The 19,502-nt window shown below is 38.5% G+C and overlaps 1 protein-coding gene across 1 annotated transcript in view; it reads right to left on the bottom strand.

Annotated features, from left to right (window-relative positions):
- Positions 1-19,502, bottom strand: part of PRDM6 (PR/SET domain 6) — a 72,597-nt gene that overhangs the window by 43,511 nt on the left and 9,584 nt on the right. Inside the window, exon 2 of the mRNA XM_059834263.1 lies at positions 19,026-19,333. Within this exon, the coding sequence (XP_059690246.1) occupies positions 19,026-19,333 (308 nt within the window). The remainder of the gene's footprint in view (positions 1-19,025; positions 19,334-19,502) is intronic.

A 19,502-nucleotide genomic window follows, 5' to 3' on the forward strand; every position in this document is an offset into this window, starting at 1 on the left:
GGGATGCCTCAAGTCATTCTCTGGAAGCCTTGAGATAATATGAGAGTGGCAAGAATATGAGTATGTCTGGAGCATGACAATAATTGCATACCACTTATTGCATTGCAGCAAAATCTTGATGTTGCAAATGACAGCATGAAATAATAAAGCCTGGTGAGCCTATCTATTTCAACCTTATGAGATGGAGGAGAAGAAGGCTTTGCTTAAGATCAGAGGGTCTTATCCCTCCACTGGGAGAAAGGCCAAGGAAAAGCACAGTTTACACATGAAAAGTGACAGTGACTCCATCACTCCACGGCAGAACCAGGATGACCTGAGAGGGCAGCTGTGCTTCCGGTAAAGCAGCTGTGACTCCCCTTGCTGACCTGCTCTCTCCAAAGACACCACACCAGATCACCCAGCAGTCCCTGTGCCACCACAGCCTTGTCCCAGGGTGGACAGGAATAACTTCTGAGTGCTCCAAATACAGAGGTCTTTGCAGATCTCATTCTTAACAGAGGAGAAACCATTGCTGTCAAAATCGGGTCTTTGGGATGCAAATTATATTCACTTGTCCAAAATGAAGAACCAACTCTGCCCTCTGGCAAAGCCTAGTCAGAATGATATAATCAGATAGGAAATTGTCCAGGTGCTTGCAGCAGTACAAACTAACAGGCACGGAAGCACAGGAGTCGGTACAGCATATCTTCAAAGACTGAACACAGGCACTAAGAAAAAAGATTGTGTGAAACTACGTAACAGTGTCATCTAGTGACTCTTGCCATAATCTTATTATCCAGACAGTCCAACCAGCTGCAAGGAAGGCCAGTTTCTACCCTGTTGAAGTGAGCTGTGCCCATACTCTATATTGACACGTGGTGTTCAGCTATGACAAGATTTCACGGGCAAACTGAGTCCCCGCATCGACAAATATGACATTTGCAAACAAGTGTCTGATGAGCACATGGACACCCTGAACTGCGTATGTGGAAATCCTAGTGGAATGCCAACGCCAGACATGGCGCAGGTCCTGTCTTTTGTCAGGAAAAGCATCTGTCATGATGGTGCTGAAATACAGCTCATGATTATACCACCTAGGGAGACTCCTTTGAACTCAGTCCTCCATGTAATCCGCAGAACGTTTTGCAAGGGCCTGCAGACCACCAGGGAGCCATGGACAACAGCTTAGTAGCCTCTGCTGGAAGCAACCACAGTTACAAGTAGGTAACTTGGCTGTTTTCTTGGTTTTTTAACATCTGACCCTAACACCGAGGATTATATATCTATAACCAGCAGCTAAATCCTGTACCATACCTCCTTATTTCTAAGCACACTCACTGAATAGGAGCTAATCTGTTCACAGGCTTCATGAGAGCCTGTTAGCATGACACTGAAAGAGACGTTTCTTTGGTTGTTTCTTGTTTTCATTCTTGCCTGAAAGTCTGTTTCCCACATAGGAAAGCACATAACAAAGACCATTAATAAAAATGAAAAAGCTTAACTAATGTATTGGATTTTTTCCTTTTTAAAGTTGTGAAGTTCTTCATAAAGTGTAATACTTGCCAAAGAATACTGTTAAAGGCATGAGCATTTTGTTATATTTCCATTATAATTAATTAAACTGTCAGATACATTGTCCAAAGAGCATTCAGACTGACAAACTTGGAAAATCTGGAAAATGTAATGCAAGTGTGACACTTGTCTCTAATTCATGTATCAGTTTACAGTGGTATAAACCACACTGCAACCTTTATTAGCTGTTTATAAATTAAAATAAAATAGAATAAAATAAAATAAAGTTTAAGAGAATTGGATTTTTTTTGCGTATACCCTCAGTCTCAAATCACATTCATCTCCTTCCTTTGCTTTACACTGTGCTGCTTAATTGCTTTAAAAGTTACACATCAAATCTTAATGCAAGCTTCCAGAAAATTAAGCACAAGTTTTGTCATTGGTTTGATAGTGGATTTTTCTGATTCTGCTGTGAGCTTAAAAAGAATGTTTCAGATTTTCTTATTTGAGGTTTGCACATACCATGCGCCTGAAAGATCTGTGGTGTCTAATTAGAGTCCATCATAATAAACAGCTGAGCACAACCAGCAAATGGGGCCACTTTTTTTTTTCTTCCTAGGACACTAACATCTTGTATTCAGTCTAATCACTGAGCTCTGCTCAGAGCCTTGGTCACTGATTTGGGTGGCTTCAGGAGCAGAATCTCAAACCTTGCTCATGTTACGCGATGCAGCCTAGGCACACTGCAATGATGCATCCAGGCTAACAATTTTGAAAACTTAGCTACATTGTGCCATGCAGGTAGAATAGCTCTTTCAGAAATAACTCAGCCCAACACACCATTGTAGTGGGTAGAGATATCCTTTGTGACCAAAGGGCACTACCATCTGATGACCATGCCTTTGTTTTTGGTGGTATCAACTCAGCTCCATCTGGGCAAGTGTCTGTAGACTGCTGTCTCACAACTAGTTCTAACTGGTTCATTGTTGGCAGTCCCAACAGAAAAGTAAAAAAAAAAAAAAAGAGAGAGAGAAAAATATTTAAAGTAATCCTTTTGGAACAAGGTTAAGGCAACTTGAAGGAATAAAAAGGAAAAGAGAAGTTCCCAGATATGTGAAGGAGGATCTTGGCTTTCATTTTGAAACAAAGTTATAAGCACTTTTCTTTGCCAGACCAGTCTTAGAAATATATAACAAAAGAAAAAGCTAGCAGTATTTCAGCTCAGGAAAGCCCTGAACCTCCTTTCTGCAATATGAATAAAAGAGCAGGCTGCTCTGTTTCCTTTCCCAAACCTGATCCAAGCGGCAGCTTTCTGAGGGACCCCAGGGCCCAGGAATAAGCTTTCACCAGAGCCGAACCAGCACAGCCTGTTCCCCTTAGGAAGAGGAAATCTGAAGGTACCACGAGCTGTTCGCAGGTCCCTCTTCTCAAGGGGTACACGAAGGCAAACACTACCACTTCTTCAGCACAACATCTCAGGATAGCTCATGTCCAGCTGTCACCTTGTCTTCCTCATCCGCAACACTCCTGATCCATCCTTTCTCACACTGCCTAGATGCAGCTCTTCCTTTTCCCCCCTTTATTCACCTATTCTTTCTTTTTCATCTTCACACACCCTTCTTCTCTCTCAGCCTTCTCATCCCAGCTCCACTCTGTGCTCCAAATGCACCCATTCCTTTCTAAAACAGTGAAGCATTTGGATACCTCATCAATTTGACAACATGCACATAACAAATCTGAGAAAACTGTATTTTTTGTTCCCTTGAAACTCATCTTCTTTATCTGCTCTCTTCCATGATTTCTTTTATGGTACTGAAATAACCATGTACTAGCTTTATGTTGGGACAGGATTATTTATTTCTGAGGCACATGACTCCAAGGTGCTGAAAAAAAAAAAAGTAATAAAAAATGTGAGATGGAAAGAGATTCTTCTATAATAAGTTATCTTAGCTCTTAGCCTACTTCATGAGAATATAATCTAATAACAATATAATGAAGTTGGGAGAATGCTTTGGATTCCTTCAGCATATGAATTTGGGGTCCAGTTTTACACAGGTAACACCCTTGACGCAGCCACAGTTGAATTTACAAGACATATCTGTGAGGACAACTAGATTGACATGATTTCATTTCAGACAGTATTTTTTCTTCATAACTGCAAAGAAAAATCAAACACATATGAATGATGTTCAAAGAAATACATTTGATACCCTCATAAAGCTAATTCTAACTTAGACTATTTATGCCGAAACAGTGCAAGATTTTGTATGTGCTGTATAGCCTCATTTGTTAAAAAAATATATTTAATAAGTGACAAGCCCAAGTGAAAAATTTTATATGGTACTGGATAAACCACCCAAGAAGTTAAATCAATTCCTTTCTGTTTAATTTTGCTATTTGTTTTTTCTATCTGAGCTGCCAATTTTCTAACATATTAAAGAAGAAGTAGGAAAGTCTTTTTGATTGATAACAAGCTCAGATATTTGTGTCAGATCAGTAGAGATTTCTTTTCAAAGTAAGAATTCTGTATGTTGCTCTTACATTCTTAGACAATTATTCTACAAAAATTATTTAAATGCTCTTTTTTTAGCTGCTTTGACAAGAACACCAAAACAGTTCACATCACCCTTGACCCGCAGGGTGTACATCATCTTGTCAACATATAAACAAACACATGATGGGCTGTATTTTAATAGATTCTGTAAATATCAAGATCCAATTCATCAAAAGGTTTGCCAAAGTGACAGCTGTGGGGGTTGTGTTGTATAGTTGCATGTCCATTCACTGTTGTTGCAATAGGATAATTGCAAGAAATTCAGAGCTACTGTTGCTCTTTCTTCCATATTATTATTTCTCTGGAGCTCTGGGTTAAGCTGCAGTCTGTATATGCCACTTCATGTATAAGGGAAATATGCAGACTTCCAGGCAGAAGCCACATGGCTGGCTTTTATAATAATCCCTCTCCTCTCTCCCCATCTTTATCAGACAATTCCTCTGATGTGCTGCACTCTGTCAGAAAAGGAGGCTGAGAGGAATTTATAAGCACAGAAACTCTTACTTGGGAGAATGAGCAGAGCTCAGTTTTGATAAGGTTTACACAGACACAGTAACTTTTCTTGGTTAGCTTCATAGTTTCATGGATTTTAAAGCCAGAGGGACTGTTCGATCATCTGCTCCAGACTACACTTCTTAGGCCATTAGCTGCCATCCAGGAAAAGGCACAGAAAAAAGAGAGAGGACCAGTGTGCCATGAGTACCTGATGCCCCCATAATGGCAAGGAATTGCTAAGGCAAGAAACGCCCAGATAAACCAGCAAGCCAGGACGGCCACATCTGAAGCTGCAGAGATTAGGACAAACCTGCAAGGTCAGTGCCAGTCAGCCCAGGGCACAGATACGCTAGTTGTGAAATGAAGAACTAACACCTCAAACAACTGTCCCCTGTTCACAGACCGAGGAGGCAAAGGCTCAGTTCATCCAACCCAAAGATGCAGAACTCAGCACATCTAATGACCTTTTAAAGAGTCAAAGTAAGGTACCTGCCTCTTTTAGTAAGATATTCTTATGTTTAACTACTGCAAAACATCATTACCTTCTTCTTTTGAGATGCATTTTTTCTAACTTCAGCTTCTAGCCATGGTATTTTGTCTATCCTGTCTCATCCATTGAATAGAAAAGCCCATCTGCCAGGTTTGGTTTTTTTCATATCTAAGTGTCCGTACAAAGAAGTCACATCAACTCTAGTCTTGAAGACAATGTATTAAGCTCCATTAAGAACTCCATTCAAAGGCTTTTTTTGCAGAAGCTGATCACCTCCACAGCCACCATGTACTCTCTTCTCTTTTCCCACAGTTCTCTGGTTGTGGACTCTAGACACGCAGTAACTCTTCAAAGACATTTCAGTCAGGTGTTACCATCCATTTTATACAATTTGTAGCTACCATAACCTTTCTGCTGGAGGGTTAAATGCCATAATGCTCAGGGGCTACTCACACACGAACTATACTCATGCGCAAAGCCAAGGTCTCTCTCCTCTTCCCCTGGTGCCTCTCCAACAGACTCCTCTAGGATGGAAAATTTAAAAGACTGATGTATGAATTTAAAATATTTGCCCTTTTTGAAACGCCTACCATTTTTGTTTCACCTGAATGGGGAGTAACGTTGGACTCTTTTTATTCACTAGCAAGTACAATCACCATGAAACATAGAATGAAAAGACCTGAAAAATCCTGCAATCTGACACTGCGACCAAGCTCAGGAGTCCTGATCTTGGAAGCCACTCCATGCTTTCTGTAAGCTCCTCAACACCACCAGCTCCCAACAAAGTTGAAGGGAGTAAATGAAAGCTCAGAATAGTGCAGTGACATTATGGTATGAGCTTACAGCACCCAGGCCTCCATTTATACTATTTATAGTTGTCACGAACACAAGAGAAGAATATTCTTACCCAATTAACTGTAGTTAGGCACAGCAATTGATTTTTTTTTAAATAGTGAAGCTTACTAGGAATTTTCAACTTGTTAATATGAAACTATTCAACTTTCAAGTGTATGATTTGTGAGCAGTTTTAGCAAATGTTAGTACTGACTAGGCTTGTATGTATGTGCAAAACTGCCCTATTATAAAGCACACAATGTAAGACCTTCACTGATATTTGCAGTTGCACCATTTGCTTATGATTGACTTGGAGCCACTAAGAAGACCTGTCAGTATTACTGCTAGGATAGATCACCTGCAGCTAAAGCGGAAGCCCATCTTATCTTTAAGTTTTCAGAAAAGCTAGTAAGGTGTTGGTCAAATAGTCACAAAATTTTCCCTATCAGGCACAGGACAAAGCCATGTCAGGAGACACAGAGATCCAGCTCACACTAATCATAATAAACACTGCCAGGGCACAATCCAGTTTCAGCCCATAAGACAATTAACCTTGCTAGGACTTGTTCCCTTGGGCATGGCACTGCACTAGCAGACACACTCCCACATGGCTTCCAGTCCACAGCAGGCTTCTGTCTGGTCAGCTTAGACCACAGACATAGCAAGCTTGTGCCCATTTGTGCCTGGCCATGGTCTACCCTTGGTGTGATATCACATTTCCTAGTGCAATGCTAAGGACACACTAAAAGATCACTACAAAAAGCTTTGCATGCTCAAGAATATTACCAAAGCTACATTTTGTAGCATTTGCAAGTTTTTGAAACCTTAAACTAGACAAAAAAATTAAATTAATCAACAAGAGAGTGGAAAATATCCACAGCAGAAAACCATGAGAACATGAGGGAGAAAATTATTAATTCTGAATCCTATCATTTCTTAATGTTTTGCCTGTGACTTTCTGTAGGATATCTATCACCAGACAGTGCCAGCTCAAAAACTGAATGATAGAGAGATCAGCACTGTAATGCTCATGAGACAAGACTAGCCTGGTTTGTGAGGGAGTGGTAAAATTACCTGTAGTCTTTGAGAACAAAGAGAAAGAATGGCAATAATCTTCTACAAGAGTTGTAGTCTGAGACCGCCCTGGCTCTTTCTCCAAACTTACTGGCACTACATTGCCTTGCTATCCTATTCTCCATCTTCTTCAAACACATTTCTTTAGCAGCCTGCATCTGCCTGTTGCCCCAGTTTTCCCTATGATCTAAAGGTCCACTTTTTCAGCCTCCATAGATACAAGAATTTGCTGAGGAAAAGTGGAAGACAAGATATCTAGCGCTCTGATTTTTATGGTGAGACATTCAAAGAGTGTGAAGGAGGGAGAAATTCAGTCAGACTTTCAGTCTGTGGCAATCTGATCCTCGGATGCTGCACTACAGAGTCTTTCTTACATAGAAATTTCTCAACATTACCTCTTTCAGAGGTTTATCAGGTAAGTTAATATCAAGTTGCAGTGACTGACTGTAGCGTTATTTAAATAAAGCAATGGAATTAACTATCAAAATGTTAATGTACATCCAGTCCAGCTTTGCCTGTGAAAGAGAAAAGGTTTTTTGCCCAGTTAAGGATAACAGCTAGAACTAGAAATGGTTGTTCTCAACTGCACACTGATAATTCTCCAAATAAATTAAATCACCTTCCACACAGAAAGAAAATGCCAGAATGTTTGCCCTCTTCATAGGAAGCACTGAGACAAATGCACAACTTTTCAGAAATCACATAATGCATTTTTAATGTAAGATTTTTACAGTAATAAATAATAAAATAAATAAGAATTTAATTAAAAAGTAAACAATTATAAAACAAAAGTAAGAAAGGTAAAAAATAGTAAAACAAACACCATGGTGGTTTGTACCTTCACTAGGTTGGCTCTGATCATAAATTATTGCCGAGACATGGAACTGCCTTGGCTTACATGTCACTGTAGCGGGCTGCTTTCTCTGTGGATGCAGCGGGAAGTTTCAATTCTTGATGTCTTTCATCCCTTAAAACAGTTGATGTGAAAGCCAAATGTGACAGAGAAAGGAGCATTTTTCCCGAACTACCCACCGACCAGTGGCTGGGTGCGGTGTGGGAGCAGCGTGCTGCTCAGCTTCAGAGAGGGGAGAAGGTCTTGTACAAACTTCTTCATTGGCTATCGTTGTTATTTCAAATTGTGATTGATAGCATCCTGAGAGGCATTGCTAGCTATTTCTGATCATGAATACAGCCACTATGACATGCAGGCCATAGAGTGGGAATGAACAGCGTAAGGTATAGTATGTGGACCTGTGAGATTTCGGAAGAGATAAGTAATAATGTGGAAGAAATATAAACTCAGAATGAAGAATTAAGCAGATTAAGACCCTGCAAAGTCCTTAAAGTGATCCAACATGACATTTGCTATATATTTAAAAAAAGAGCCATCTGATTTGGCTCAGCAGCAAACAATGGAATTGTACACAAATTAGCCTTTCACAAGTGAAGGAAAAATCTGTTTCAAACAATGAAGTAAAACTTCTGCAACATTATTGCCTCTGGGACATGTCACTTTTGGGTAATTAGGGCATAAAAATTAACATTTTATTAAATAAACAAAAACCCACAAAGGTTAAGAAAAGAGACAGACAAATGTAGTCTTTGGAGGAAAGGGAGGCTGCAGACCTCAGCCTGACCCTCAGCCATCTTTTGTTGGGAATGGCAGACCCCAAGGTCAAATAGCTACTCAGACAGCGTTACTGTCTGAGCCCACCCAGGCTCAGATATATAGCCTACTCTAATGTACGTTCTACCATATGGTGGGCTATAGACACCCCTGAGCCCAGGCCTTGTGGCTTCTGCTGGAGAACTCTCACTGTTGGAAATTCTCCAAATCCCTAGACTCAATAGCTACCATTCTGGACAAACAAGCAAACAAGGTAATATTCATAAAAAACTACTTCTTATTCCAAGTAACTTGAATGTGATCCTGGTTTCAGAAAAGAGAATGAAATTCAGATGAGACAACACTGATGCAAACATTTGAACATTAATATGGTACCCATTTTTTCCTAAATGTCTTCATGATTAGTGTGCAGTCTAAGGAAATGCCAATGTTCGTCTTCACTTTGGTTATCTTTGTGATAAAATTGCATCGGAAATTGAGCTTCCGAAACTCCTTACCTAACTTTTAAATGTGCTGAAAGATTTACAGCAAAGTAAATTCTACTGTATTGAGTTCTGAACAACAGAAGAGGTTCAGCTGGGTGAAAAGTTTTGGTCCCAACACAGAAACAAGACCTCATATTTCTCAGGAAGCACCTCTCACCAGCACAATGCCAGAGCCAGAGTAGGTTACTTAGCAATTTGCAGGTTTGGGACCATGGAAAAGAGAACGCTCCTGAAAACACAGCTGAGGTCTTAGCTTGGTACACTTTGCCAGCTGCCCAAAATGGTTACAGCAGCTTTAAGTGAAATTTGTAAGTCTGTGTAACGTGTGTATTTCTGTTAGACCTGGTCAAAAACCAATCTGCAACCTCCAGTTTTCTGCATGAAAAAAACATCTTGTTAAGAATCAAGTTTTTCAGGAACCTATCAGTTTTGCTTAAGTATTCTGAAGACATTTTTGCATTAGTTAAAAAGAAACATATTGATTTTGATTAGATGTTAGTGTTTCTTCCTGAACTTTCCAAATGCACGCCATCTAGAGGCACCTAACCAACCTGTACACCAGTTTTCCTGCTCTGAAATGGAGAATGGCCCTATGTCATGGATAAGAATCAAATTTTTTAAAAAGTTGGGGTTTTTTCCCATCAAATGTGAAATCCTTCTCAGAAGGTTTGCTCTGACAGACAACTCTTTTTTTTAGAGGTGGACAAATGTCACTTTGCTACCGCAGCTGTCACTGAAATCTTGCTGGTCACAATAAAATGAACTAACACAAACCCAGGGAAATATCTGTAGCTCAGCAAAACTTCACATCTCTAACTGGAAATGAAGATGCGCTCTATTAGCAACTGATCTTACAAATAAAAAAAATATACCTGAGTCCTTCTCATTTTTCTCTACATAATCGTGGATCCCTTTCATCTTCTTCTTTTACTGGAGCAGTGGAAATAAGGTCAGAATTCAAGCCAACTTAAAATAGAAATACAAAATAGAACACTTTTAAAACTATTATTTTTACTTCAATGGTAAGCTTTTTTCGTAAAATGGTGGTCTAAAAATAGTATCAGTCACCAATCTGCACTGCTATTAAAGTTCTTTTGACAGATTGATAAAAACTAATACCCTGCTTTCCACAGTGAATGCTGACATGGCATCAGGCAAAAAGTACATATAAACCATTTTTTAAAAAACACTGACCTTTACAGAAATGGAAGATTAGCCTAGGTAAAAATCATGAACTCTGGATTTGCTTACTTCATTTGCTTTATACATGACACTTCATTTAATGTAGGATTTTTTTTTTCAGTTTAGGACTGTAACAAATACTGAACATTAGTCTATTTCCAGATTCAGGGCTCTGTTACAGGTGAACAACATGAAGAACAGAGCCTTCATATGGCTTCTGTTTCAGTTCTCGTACTCATGATAAAACCACTTTTCTCTACTTTGTAGTTCCACAGATGAAACCAAAACATCTTTAAAAATGCCCTGCGGTCACTAAATTTGCTTGCTTATACACCACTAGGTCACTACACAGAAAGTACCAGGTTGAATTACTGTTAAAATATGGAATTGTTTACATACATCTTGCTAAATTCATGCAACAAATATGCAATGTAGTACAAACAATAAATTTATGAGTTACAGATTTTTACAAGATACAAAAAAAATGTTTTTCTTTGATGCTAATATTTATCTAACTAAATACAAGGCACTACTACACAGTCACTGGCAATCCAATCCTTTCTTTCTTCACAGCAAAATATTATGCTTAGGTCAAATGAATGCATTTATACAAGGGTACCTTTATGTTAACTGCATGTTACTGTTGTTGTATAGACAGTGGCAGACAATATGCAGGTGGCTCTGCAGTTCTGAAAGAACGGCTGGCCTATCTTGGAAAAAAATGATTTAAGAATTGTGATTGAAGTGATACTGTGTCATTCAGTCATGCCTGAAGACCTCATTAAATCAAAGTTCCTAGTGACATCAATGGCTATCTTGTCTGAGCAAGGACTGATTAACAAGTGCAGGATATTAGTCCTGGAAGCCCATCATCTGCATGAGGCCTGACACAAATTAGCTTGTTGCCAGCTATGAGAGGAACTCATCTACAGTTTGCAAAAAGAATCTCCTGTAATCACCTCCATTTTAAGGTTTAGCATTTATAGGTTTTTACCGTGCATATTGCTTATTTTTATGCAAGTAGAAAGCACTGTGGTTTTGTGGTTGGTGGCTAGCATTTTGCGGCTTTATTGTATTTGTTTTAATACAGGAATACTTCTAGAGCATATTTGCTTTGTGACATAATGTCTTTATTATGTCTTGCAGAAATAATTGACCCAAATCAAGTTACTATACACTATATCTATAGGTTAATTAGAACTTTAAGATGCAACAAATAAAACACATTATTGACTTTTAAATCTTCAATCAAATAAATATTTACAGCTGCAATTTGCCAAAATTATTTAACTTTCAATAACGAATCACAAAGAGAATAAGTACTACAGACTGAAGTGAATGCCTTGACCATCAGCAAACAAATTACAAACAGAAGAAAAAATAAGTGTTCCGGCTATCATTACAGTATATAAATAGCTGACGTGGTTCTCCCTTAAAGATGTGTGATCTTCTACATTAGTAGACTTTTTCAATGCATAATTGACCTTGAGATGGAGAATAACCTCATAGTAGAGTGGCTTTTCTTTTAGGGAACAATGAGTATAGATATTAAAGGATGTGCCTGTTGTCAATGATCATTGCTGAAATCTGCCTATACCACACTGGGACAATCAATTTTGTAAATGATTACAATAATCAAGGAAATTGCCTAATTTATAAATCCTGGCATACAGCATTTTAATGGATTTGTACATTTTAATGCTGATGCTTTCAAAGCCAAATGAATTGTTGTCCAAGCTGTCACTACACAAAATGATAAAAACATTCAGTCTTGTGGGTAACTACATCTCATGGATATTCAGACCATCAGGTACATAATCACTCATTAGTGAATTCTGCGATAGTTTCCAGTTACAAGCCAACAGCAAAAAGCCACAGTTTCCTTATGAAAAAGCCTTCTCTGGAACCGAGGACCAAAAATAGTCGAGTATTACTGAACCAATACGTTAAAAAATTACCTAGCCTGCTTTGTCCAGGTAAGATAGTGCACAGTTTTACCTTTCTTCTCTTTTTTCCATACGTAAAAAAGGATAATCTTATTTCTGGAACTTAGAGGCAGGTCCAACAACTTTTTGGCCACGAATCACATCAGAGCAGGCACCCTTCGTATGGAAGGAGAACAAACGCAGGGCTTGGTGCCACGGTTGTTGCTGGTGGGTAATTCTACCTAATCCACTCTCCAACTCGCTCTCCACACTTAAGCTGGTTCCGCAGACGTAGTTATACATGGATTGCTATTCTCAGTTAAACCTTAAGCAATTGATTTCAGCCAATAGTGGGCTGCCAGTACTTTACTTACTGCTCAATCTCACTAACCTGACATTTATGGTGTACTGATTGGCCTCTGTCAGTGGTGGTGGTTGTAAATTCACTTTGAAAAGCTTTGTGTTAACAGCCTTCAACCAGGCTCTGAGACGAGTACGAGCAGGCAAGCTGACAATTGCTCGACCTCCTGCCCTTATTACAGTGAGTAAATCAGGCTTTGAGCCATTAGGCTGAAGCCCGAGGCCTACACAAAAAGGATTGACATGACTAAAGGTCAACCTCTGTCACACATGTGTAACAATTTGGATAATGGAATTCTGTAACTTATCTGAAAAAGGTGCCATATGCGTGGAAGAAAAGTATACCTTGGGCTGATTTTCTAGCTTTTATGTTAAGCGGTTACTTAAAAGTCTGCATTTTAAAGTCCATGCATGTTTGATGCATGGGGACCAAAACGCATAAAGCAGTGATTGAGGCAGTTCTGCAAAATATTGAACACCACCGCTACCCTGAAAAGTGTATGCTGCAGTTTCGACTTATCAAATCTATAGCCGATATATTATTGGCATCAGGTACGCAACACATTTTGCATAGCCATATATCTCATTAAAATACTGCCTTTATTCACGCACTTTGAATCAAAAGTCAATAGAAATAATTCACTGTTAATGGTGTCATAAATTAGGAATAATTTCAAGCTTTACAAACCAGATCTCATCCAACAACGGGAACTGCTTTTACTAACTAATAAAAAAAAAAGGTCAAGTGTTTCAAGAATACTGGTGATTGGTTCACTTTTGAGCAATACAGAAAGGTAGTGGTCAAATAAGGACAGAAACGGGCTTTTATATTTATTTGTGTTCCATTTCAGTCTTTTTGCATATTACATAATAAAATCTCCAAGGTAAGATTATGTGCCATGCCAAAACAGACAGTCCCTGCATAACCTGGCAATTTAGAAAATATTTTTTTTCTGGGAATAGTGTGTGTCCAGAAGTATGCATGTTCCATGCAGCCCACAGAATCATCATTTTCAGTAACACTGTTGAGATTCTGGGGCTGTATCCAACCCCCCACCAAAGTTTATTCCAAACTTCACTTCGTTAAATAGGAAGAGAATCAATCCCTGTGCCAAATTAGATTTGTTTTGTTGCACATGTGCTTAGGCTTATTTAGCTGCTCAGGCATAGGATAGATATCTTGTGTACATGGAATAAACATACTGAAGACACAGAGATGCATGAAGATAAGGCATGAAAAAGTCTTATAAATAACACAGGGTTTCTAAAAGAAACATCAAGGTTTATTTTAGCTTTTCTAAGAGTAAGAATTATCAAACACAAAGTAGCTTTTATATTTGGGATCAAACTAACGTTATATTGACCCTAAGTAAGCAATCTATAACTTACAAAAGTTAACTGGGAAAATGTGATACTAAGTGAGCTAGAAATACAAATATTAGCAAGCTGCTTTATAGCGGTTTAGCGCAATTTTCTTCTAAGGTACATAAATTAAAGAAGCTGTGGCACTGAATGTGCTCTTACTGAACTTTGAGCTTAGCAAGCTACTGAACACAACATTAGGGATATTTCCAGTAGGCAGAATGTGACCGTAAAATCCATGTAAATGTAAAAATTACTGTGCCTTTTTAATAGAAAATAAAAGCAAGGGTGGTACGCTACACAAAATCCTCAAAAAAGACAAAACAAAACAACAACAGAATGGCACCAGCTGTTACCCTGCATAATTTAAGATAGAATAGTAATATAACTAAGGGATTTTTTCAAGACAAAATTATTTTAATTTCATGAACATGACATATTTGAAACAAGGCTGACAAGCAGTCTAGAATACTAGATGATGGATTGCTGAGAAACATAATTTTCACTTTAATAGAACTACGGCATGCACATAATTCTATCCCCTAGTGCTTTGTTGTAACAGCGAATTTAGTCCAAAACTACAGCCTTGAGAATCCAAATACAAATCTATCACCATAACTGGAATGAGTGCTTTGTTTGAAAGGTAAGGATTCTCTCTGCATATTAATTTGTACAGAAATGTACAGTACCGCTGCATGGACTCTGGCCAGCATGCTTCCCAGCAGAACGCCTGTTCTCGGTCCATATGAAGTCAAAGGCAGTGTTTTCTTTGACTTCAGTTGAGGCACAAAAAGGCCAATCAGTACCCAAATGGTACTTTATTAAAATGACATTAGTGCCCGTTAATCCTGTCCATTTAAGGGGAAAATCAGTAACACAGGTTTAGCATTTTTTATTTTCTAATGAACTCCCTGCTATAGGTATATTTTGCTCATCCCTTTAAAAAAAAATAACATATGAAAAAGCATTTCTTCCAGAAAAGCAAAACTTAAATTAAGTCAAGTTAAAATAAAGTGAAATCATGTATTTGACATTCTTGGGCTATTCCAAGAAAAAAACCTATTTGAACGCTGACAAAAAAAAATCAAGAGAGACAGCAAACTCTTAATCAGGTAAATGAAGAAAAGGAAATTGTAAGATTCTATCCTTTGATACATCTGTCAGTAAAAGTTTTTTCATCTAAACTGCATTTACAGGGGAGAAGACCATTTACAATTTAGCTGTTTCCAGAATTCACAGTTTAAAGTTTGGAGCCTGAAAAACTTCAACTACTAAAATGCATAAGCCTTTTAAACTTCTGTATTTTATTCTAATAGAATTTAAGTGTATATCGTATACATTCCTTAAGTCTACTCTTATTAAATTTTGATGTTAAACAGAAAGGGGAAACCATGTGCAACTAGATTAATTTATCTCCAGGGAGTAAGGACACATTAATAATTGAGATAATGTTTTCATATATGTTGGAATCAAGTGTGCCTTTTCACTTCTTTATTAGAAAACACATTAGGGGAAAATTATCTCATTCTCATCAGTAAGACCTAATTGCTGAGAAAGTCTCTGTTTTCTTTGCAATAACAAAAGGATTGTTCTCATTACTTCAAAATGGGGAAAAAAAAAAAGAAAAAAAAAGATCAGAAATATTATCAAGCACTGCTGGAATAAATGCCCGTATTACCAAAGAGAGTGTTTACTTAATACACCCAGTCCTGTTTTTGTTTTAAACAAATCAGAGTTTATTGTATTTTTATAAAATATAAGCAAACTCTGGATTGGATAGAAGTGGGCCAAAGGGGAAAAAAAAAGAACTACAACTAAAGATTACTAATATTTTTGGCTTTCTGAAGGGCTGATCTTTCTGTAAGTTATAAAAAATTATCTTGGCTGATTGTGAGAGAACTCTATAATTTCCCATAAACACCCATAGGTGTCAAGGCCTGTTGTGAGGTAATGGAATGGTATGAAATTTACTTTGAATTGCTGTATATTATGCTGTATGGATTACATACAAAGCAAACATTGAGTGCATGGTGGGAACACTTGTGCAGACAGACTGAAGCATATTTCCATAGCGTTGAACTATACATCAAATGCAATGCTTCTGATGTTTCCCACAACAAAGAGAATAAAAAAAGCCGCCAAATCAGTAAATGCTTAAAAGTCTTTGCAATAGCCCTTCTATTTATCTGGTGTATACTGAAAACAAAGAACTGCAAACAAAAACAAGTATCTATCAACTTTACTTTGCAGTGCTGAGAGAAAAAATATTAGAATGCTGTTTGCGGTACTAAGAAAGAGTTCTCTCTATAAGGTCCATCAAGACCTAATGCTGAATAACTGATCTGTGGACATGCTTGTATTTGCAGCTATCATGAAAATATCACTGGGAGAGAATTGACTAGAGCCACAACTTTGTAAAGGGACAATGATGAGACATTTCTTTAACGTTTACAGCGATTTAATCCACACTCCTATACCATATAGGCTAAAGGAATACAGACTATTCAGATACATACTTTCAATTGCTTTTATTAATTTTCATAGATCAGCTTTGTAAAATCACACACACTTTCTTATACTTTCTTTTGTGATACTTTTTCTTTATTCAACATTACTTCTCTGACAGATAAAACATACCAAATTGAAAGTCAAAACAAATGAGAAACGGCCAAAACTTTTAGTTAGAGCTTAGAGTATGTAATTCTTTGCTTACAATTTTTGCCATTAACAGAAATAATCTGAGACAGTGAGCTGCCCACAATACCTCCCAAAAAAAGTAAATTTAATTATTATTTTTAAGATAATTCACTTAAAAAACACACACTCATTTTGCTAGCCAACAGGAAATCTGTGTTGTGTGTTAAGAACAGAAGAGCAAACCCACACAAAAACTCAGCTGACACCCATCAATGGCCTGAATCTGGCACAAACATCAGTACTATTTCTTATTTTTACTTAACATCTTTTTCTTCTTTGCTTTTGGCTTTCCCCCAACAACCTTCCTTCTTTCATTGATTTAAACCAATTTTTAAGTTCATCTGAAATTAGACTAAATAGCTCTTGCCTACTTAAAAAAAATATTACCAATATTTGCAACTTGACTTGCATAAAACTGATTCATAATTTAAAAAAATTAAATTGATAATGTAAATATTTAAGGACAATGTACAATTCTCTAACTCCATTTGTTTTAGCTAAATTTCAATGTTCTATGTAATTTGATGATTTGGCAAGCTTATTTTATTATTTTATTATCTTATAGTCTGTTAATTAGCATAGTCCAAACCAGAAAACCCCTCTTAACAATAAAAATAAAGCCTCCAACATCATTATAGTGTTTCATTAAAAAAAATTGACTAATAACATATCCCAAAATGGTCTCATTATAATCACCAGGTTTTGGTAGGAACAGATTTACGTCCAATTTATTAATGTCTGCTATACAAGAGAAATTCCATCCCACTGAAGGCGGCAACAAAACTCCCAATGATTGCAAGTCATCCAATTTTACTGAGTACATTTAGGTGTGTTCTGAGTCTGATCTTTTACTCTTTAATGTGAAAATTTCCCTCTTGCCACAATGACTCTTTTGAGTAAATACTTTGAAACAAAGACCTTCATGTGTTATTTACTATTTGTTTGCATATAGGAAATGCATAGGAGCTCCTACTCATAGAAAGAAGTCACAGGTATTAGAGAGCATGCAAAAATAGAACGTCATGATTAAAAGAGGTAATCATCAGCCCTAAATGGCTGACAACCTAAATATTCACAGGTTTTCTGTGAACGAGTGCTATACACAACATGGCTCCACAATACCAAATATCTTTTAAAAATCCACTCACTTTTATTGTATACCCACTGAAGACAGCAAGAAAACTCTTTACATCTTCATGGACTCCTTGTTGGGTTTCTAACCAGCAAGCACGTCCCCTTATATTCTAAAGATTTGGATTCGGTCTAGGTGAGTAAACATCACCTGCAGATCTACACGCACGTTTTTACTGACTCTCTGTAGCAGGCAGTCTTGAGGTGAGCAGAAGCTGCGGCTGCAGAGGGCTAAGCAGAACTAAGAAATAACACCTTCCAGCACAAAGCAAAAAAGAAATGCATGGCAAAAGACTATGTAGACAGTAGGCTGTTTCTGTAAATAAGAAGTACAAGAAGTACTGGCACACGCAGGGATTATATATGTTCCCTATTAATTATTAAATCTGTGTGTAAAATGAGCATATACTCTCTTTCCTTTCTAAATTAACTTACCACAAGATGCTGTTGTTAGCAACTGCATACAACCTATACCTAAGCACAAAACTCCAGTGCTTCACTGGAGAGAATATTTATGGTCACGAACACTAACAGCCATGGACGTCACTGTACGGCCAAAGGAATACAATAGCAGGTTTCTGATCTGTTCTGCCAAACCACAGTCAGCGTTCATCGCAAAATAAACCGAACTATCGCAGCCTGAATGTTTTCATATCAATTATCACTGTTAGCCTATCTGAGATGGTGACAAATACAAAAAAAGAACGTCTTCAGAGAGATGAAAGTGGCTTTCACACACAAGCACTGAAAGGGAATGCACAGTCGGTGCAGGACCAGAGTTGAACTAAATTGTGAGCAAGCACTAATACCTTCACTGTGAAAACAGTAGGGATGTAGAATAGGCTCCTGCACTTGTTTCAGCAGCTTTCTTGGACTGTCTGTAGGCCACAGCGATGGTGCAATATGCCATCTCAACCCACATGTGATACTCAGACTAAGATGATAGAGCTGGTACTGTGACCCGAGAGCTCCATCAGCTCTTGCTATTCAGGTCAAAATGTAAAGAGCACTGTGTGTGGTAACCTTCAGCCTTCTCTGGCCATGTCCCTCTATTCCGCATCACAGCACCTGCAACAATCTGCTCTTCCTGTGCAAAACGATTGGAACTCTGAGGTGTCCGCTGGTTTTCTGGCTACCTCCAGTGCAGCAAGGCTTTTGCTTGCGCTGGATGGATTTTGGAATCTGCTGGGGGTCGGCTTACTTAAATTGTGTTGTTTTTTTTCACGGCTAGTGAGCGGTGCTAGTACTACGTACAATTACACTCAATGTCTACTTCAAAACAATCAAATTTGACAAGGAATGAAAGGTGATGACTTACTTCCCAGAGATGCTGAGTGTTCCTGATGGCTCCTGCTTGAACCTTCTCTGGCAAGAGCAGGACTCCCTGGAAGGGCCCAATCCAGGTGCCTTGCTGGATCCGCTGCGCCGCACAAATGCCGTAGGCCAGGCCGGGCACTGTGCTGGTGCACAGACACACTTCCCGGGGCAGGTCCCGGAGCCACTCTGGGATCTCAGGCGGAGGGGCTGCTGCAGCCGCACTGCTGGTGCCCACCAGCCGGCGTAGGGAGTGGAGGGGCCCGTGCATGGGGCACTCGCCGTTGCGGTTATCAGCACACATGTCACATCCTGTGGGGCAAAGAGGGAAAAACACTATCAGTATGGTGCTGCTGGCCACCACCGTGGTCACTGCCATGGGCAAGGTCATGCAGGTCCCTCTAGTTTTCCTATCATTTCATGGCAGCTCAGCACTCACACACACCGTGCCCTTCTGCATGTTGCTTAGGATGGTATTCCT

Source organism: Gavia stellata, chromosome Z (genome assembly GCF_030936135.1).
Source record: "Gavia stellata isolate bGavSte3 chromosome Z, bGavSte3.hap2, whole genome shotgun sequence".
NCBI classification, from domain to species: Eukaryota; Metazoa; Chordata; class Aves; order Gaviiformes; family Gaviidae; genus Gavia; species Gavia stellata.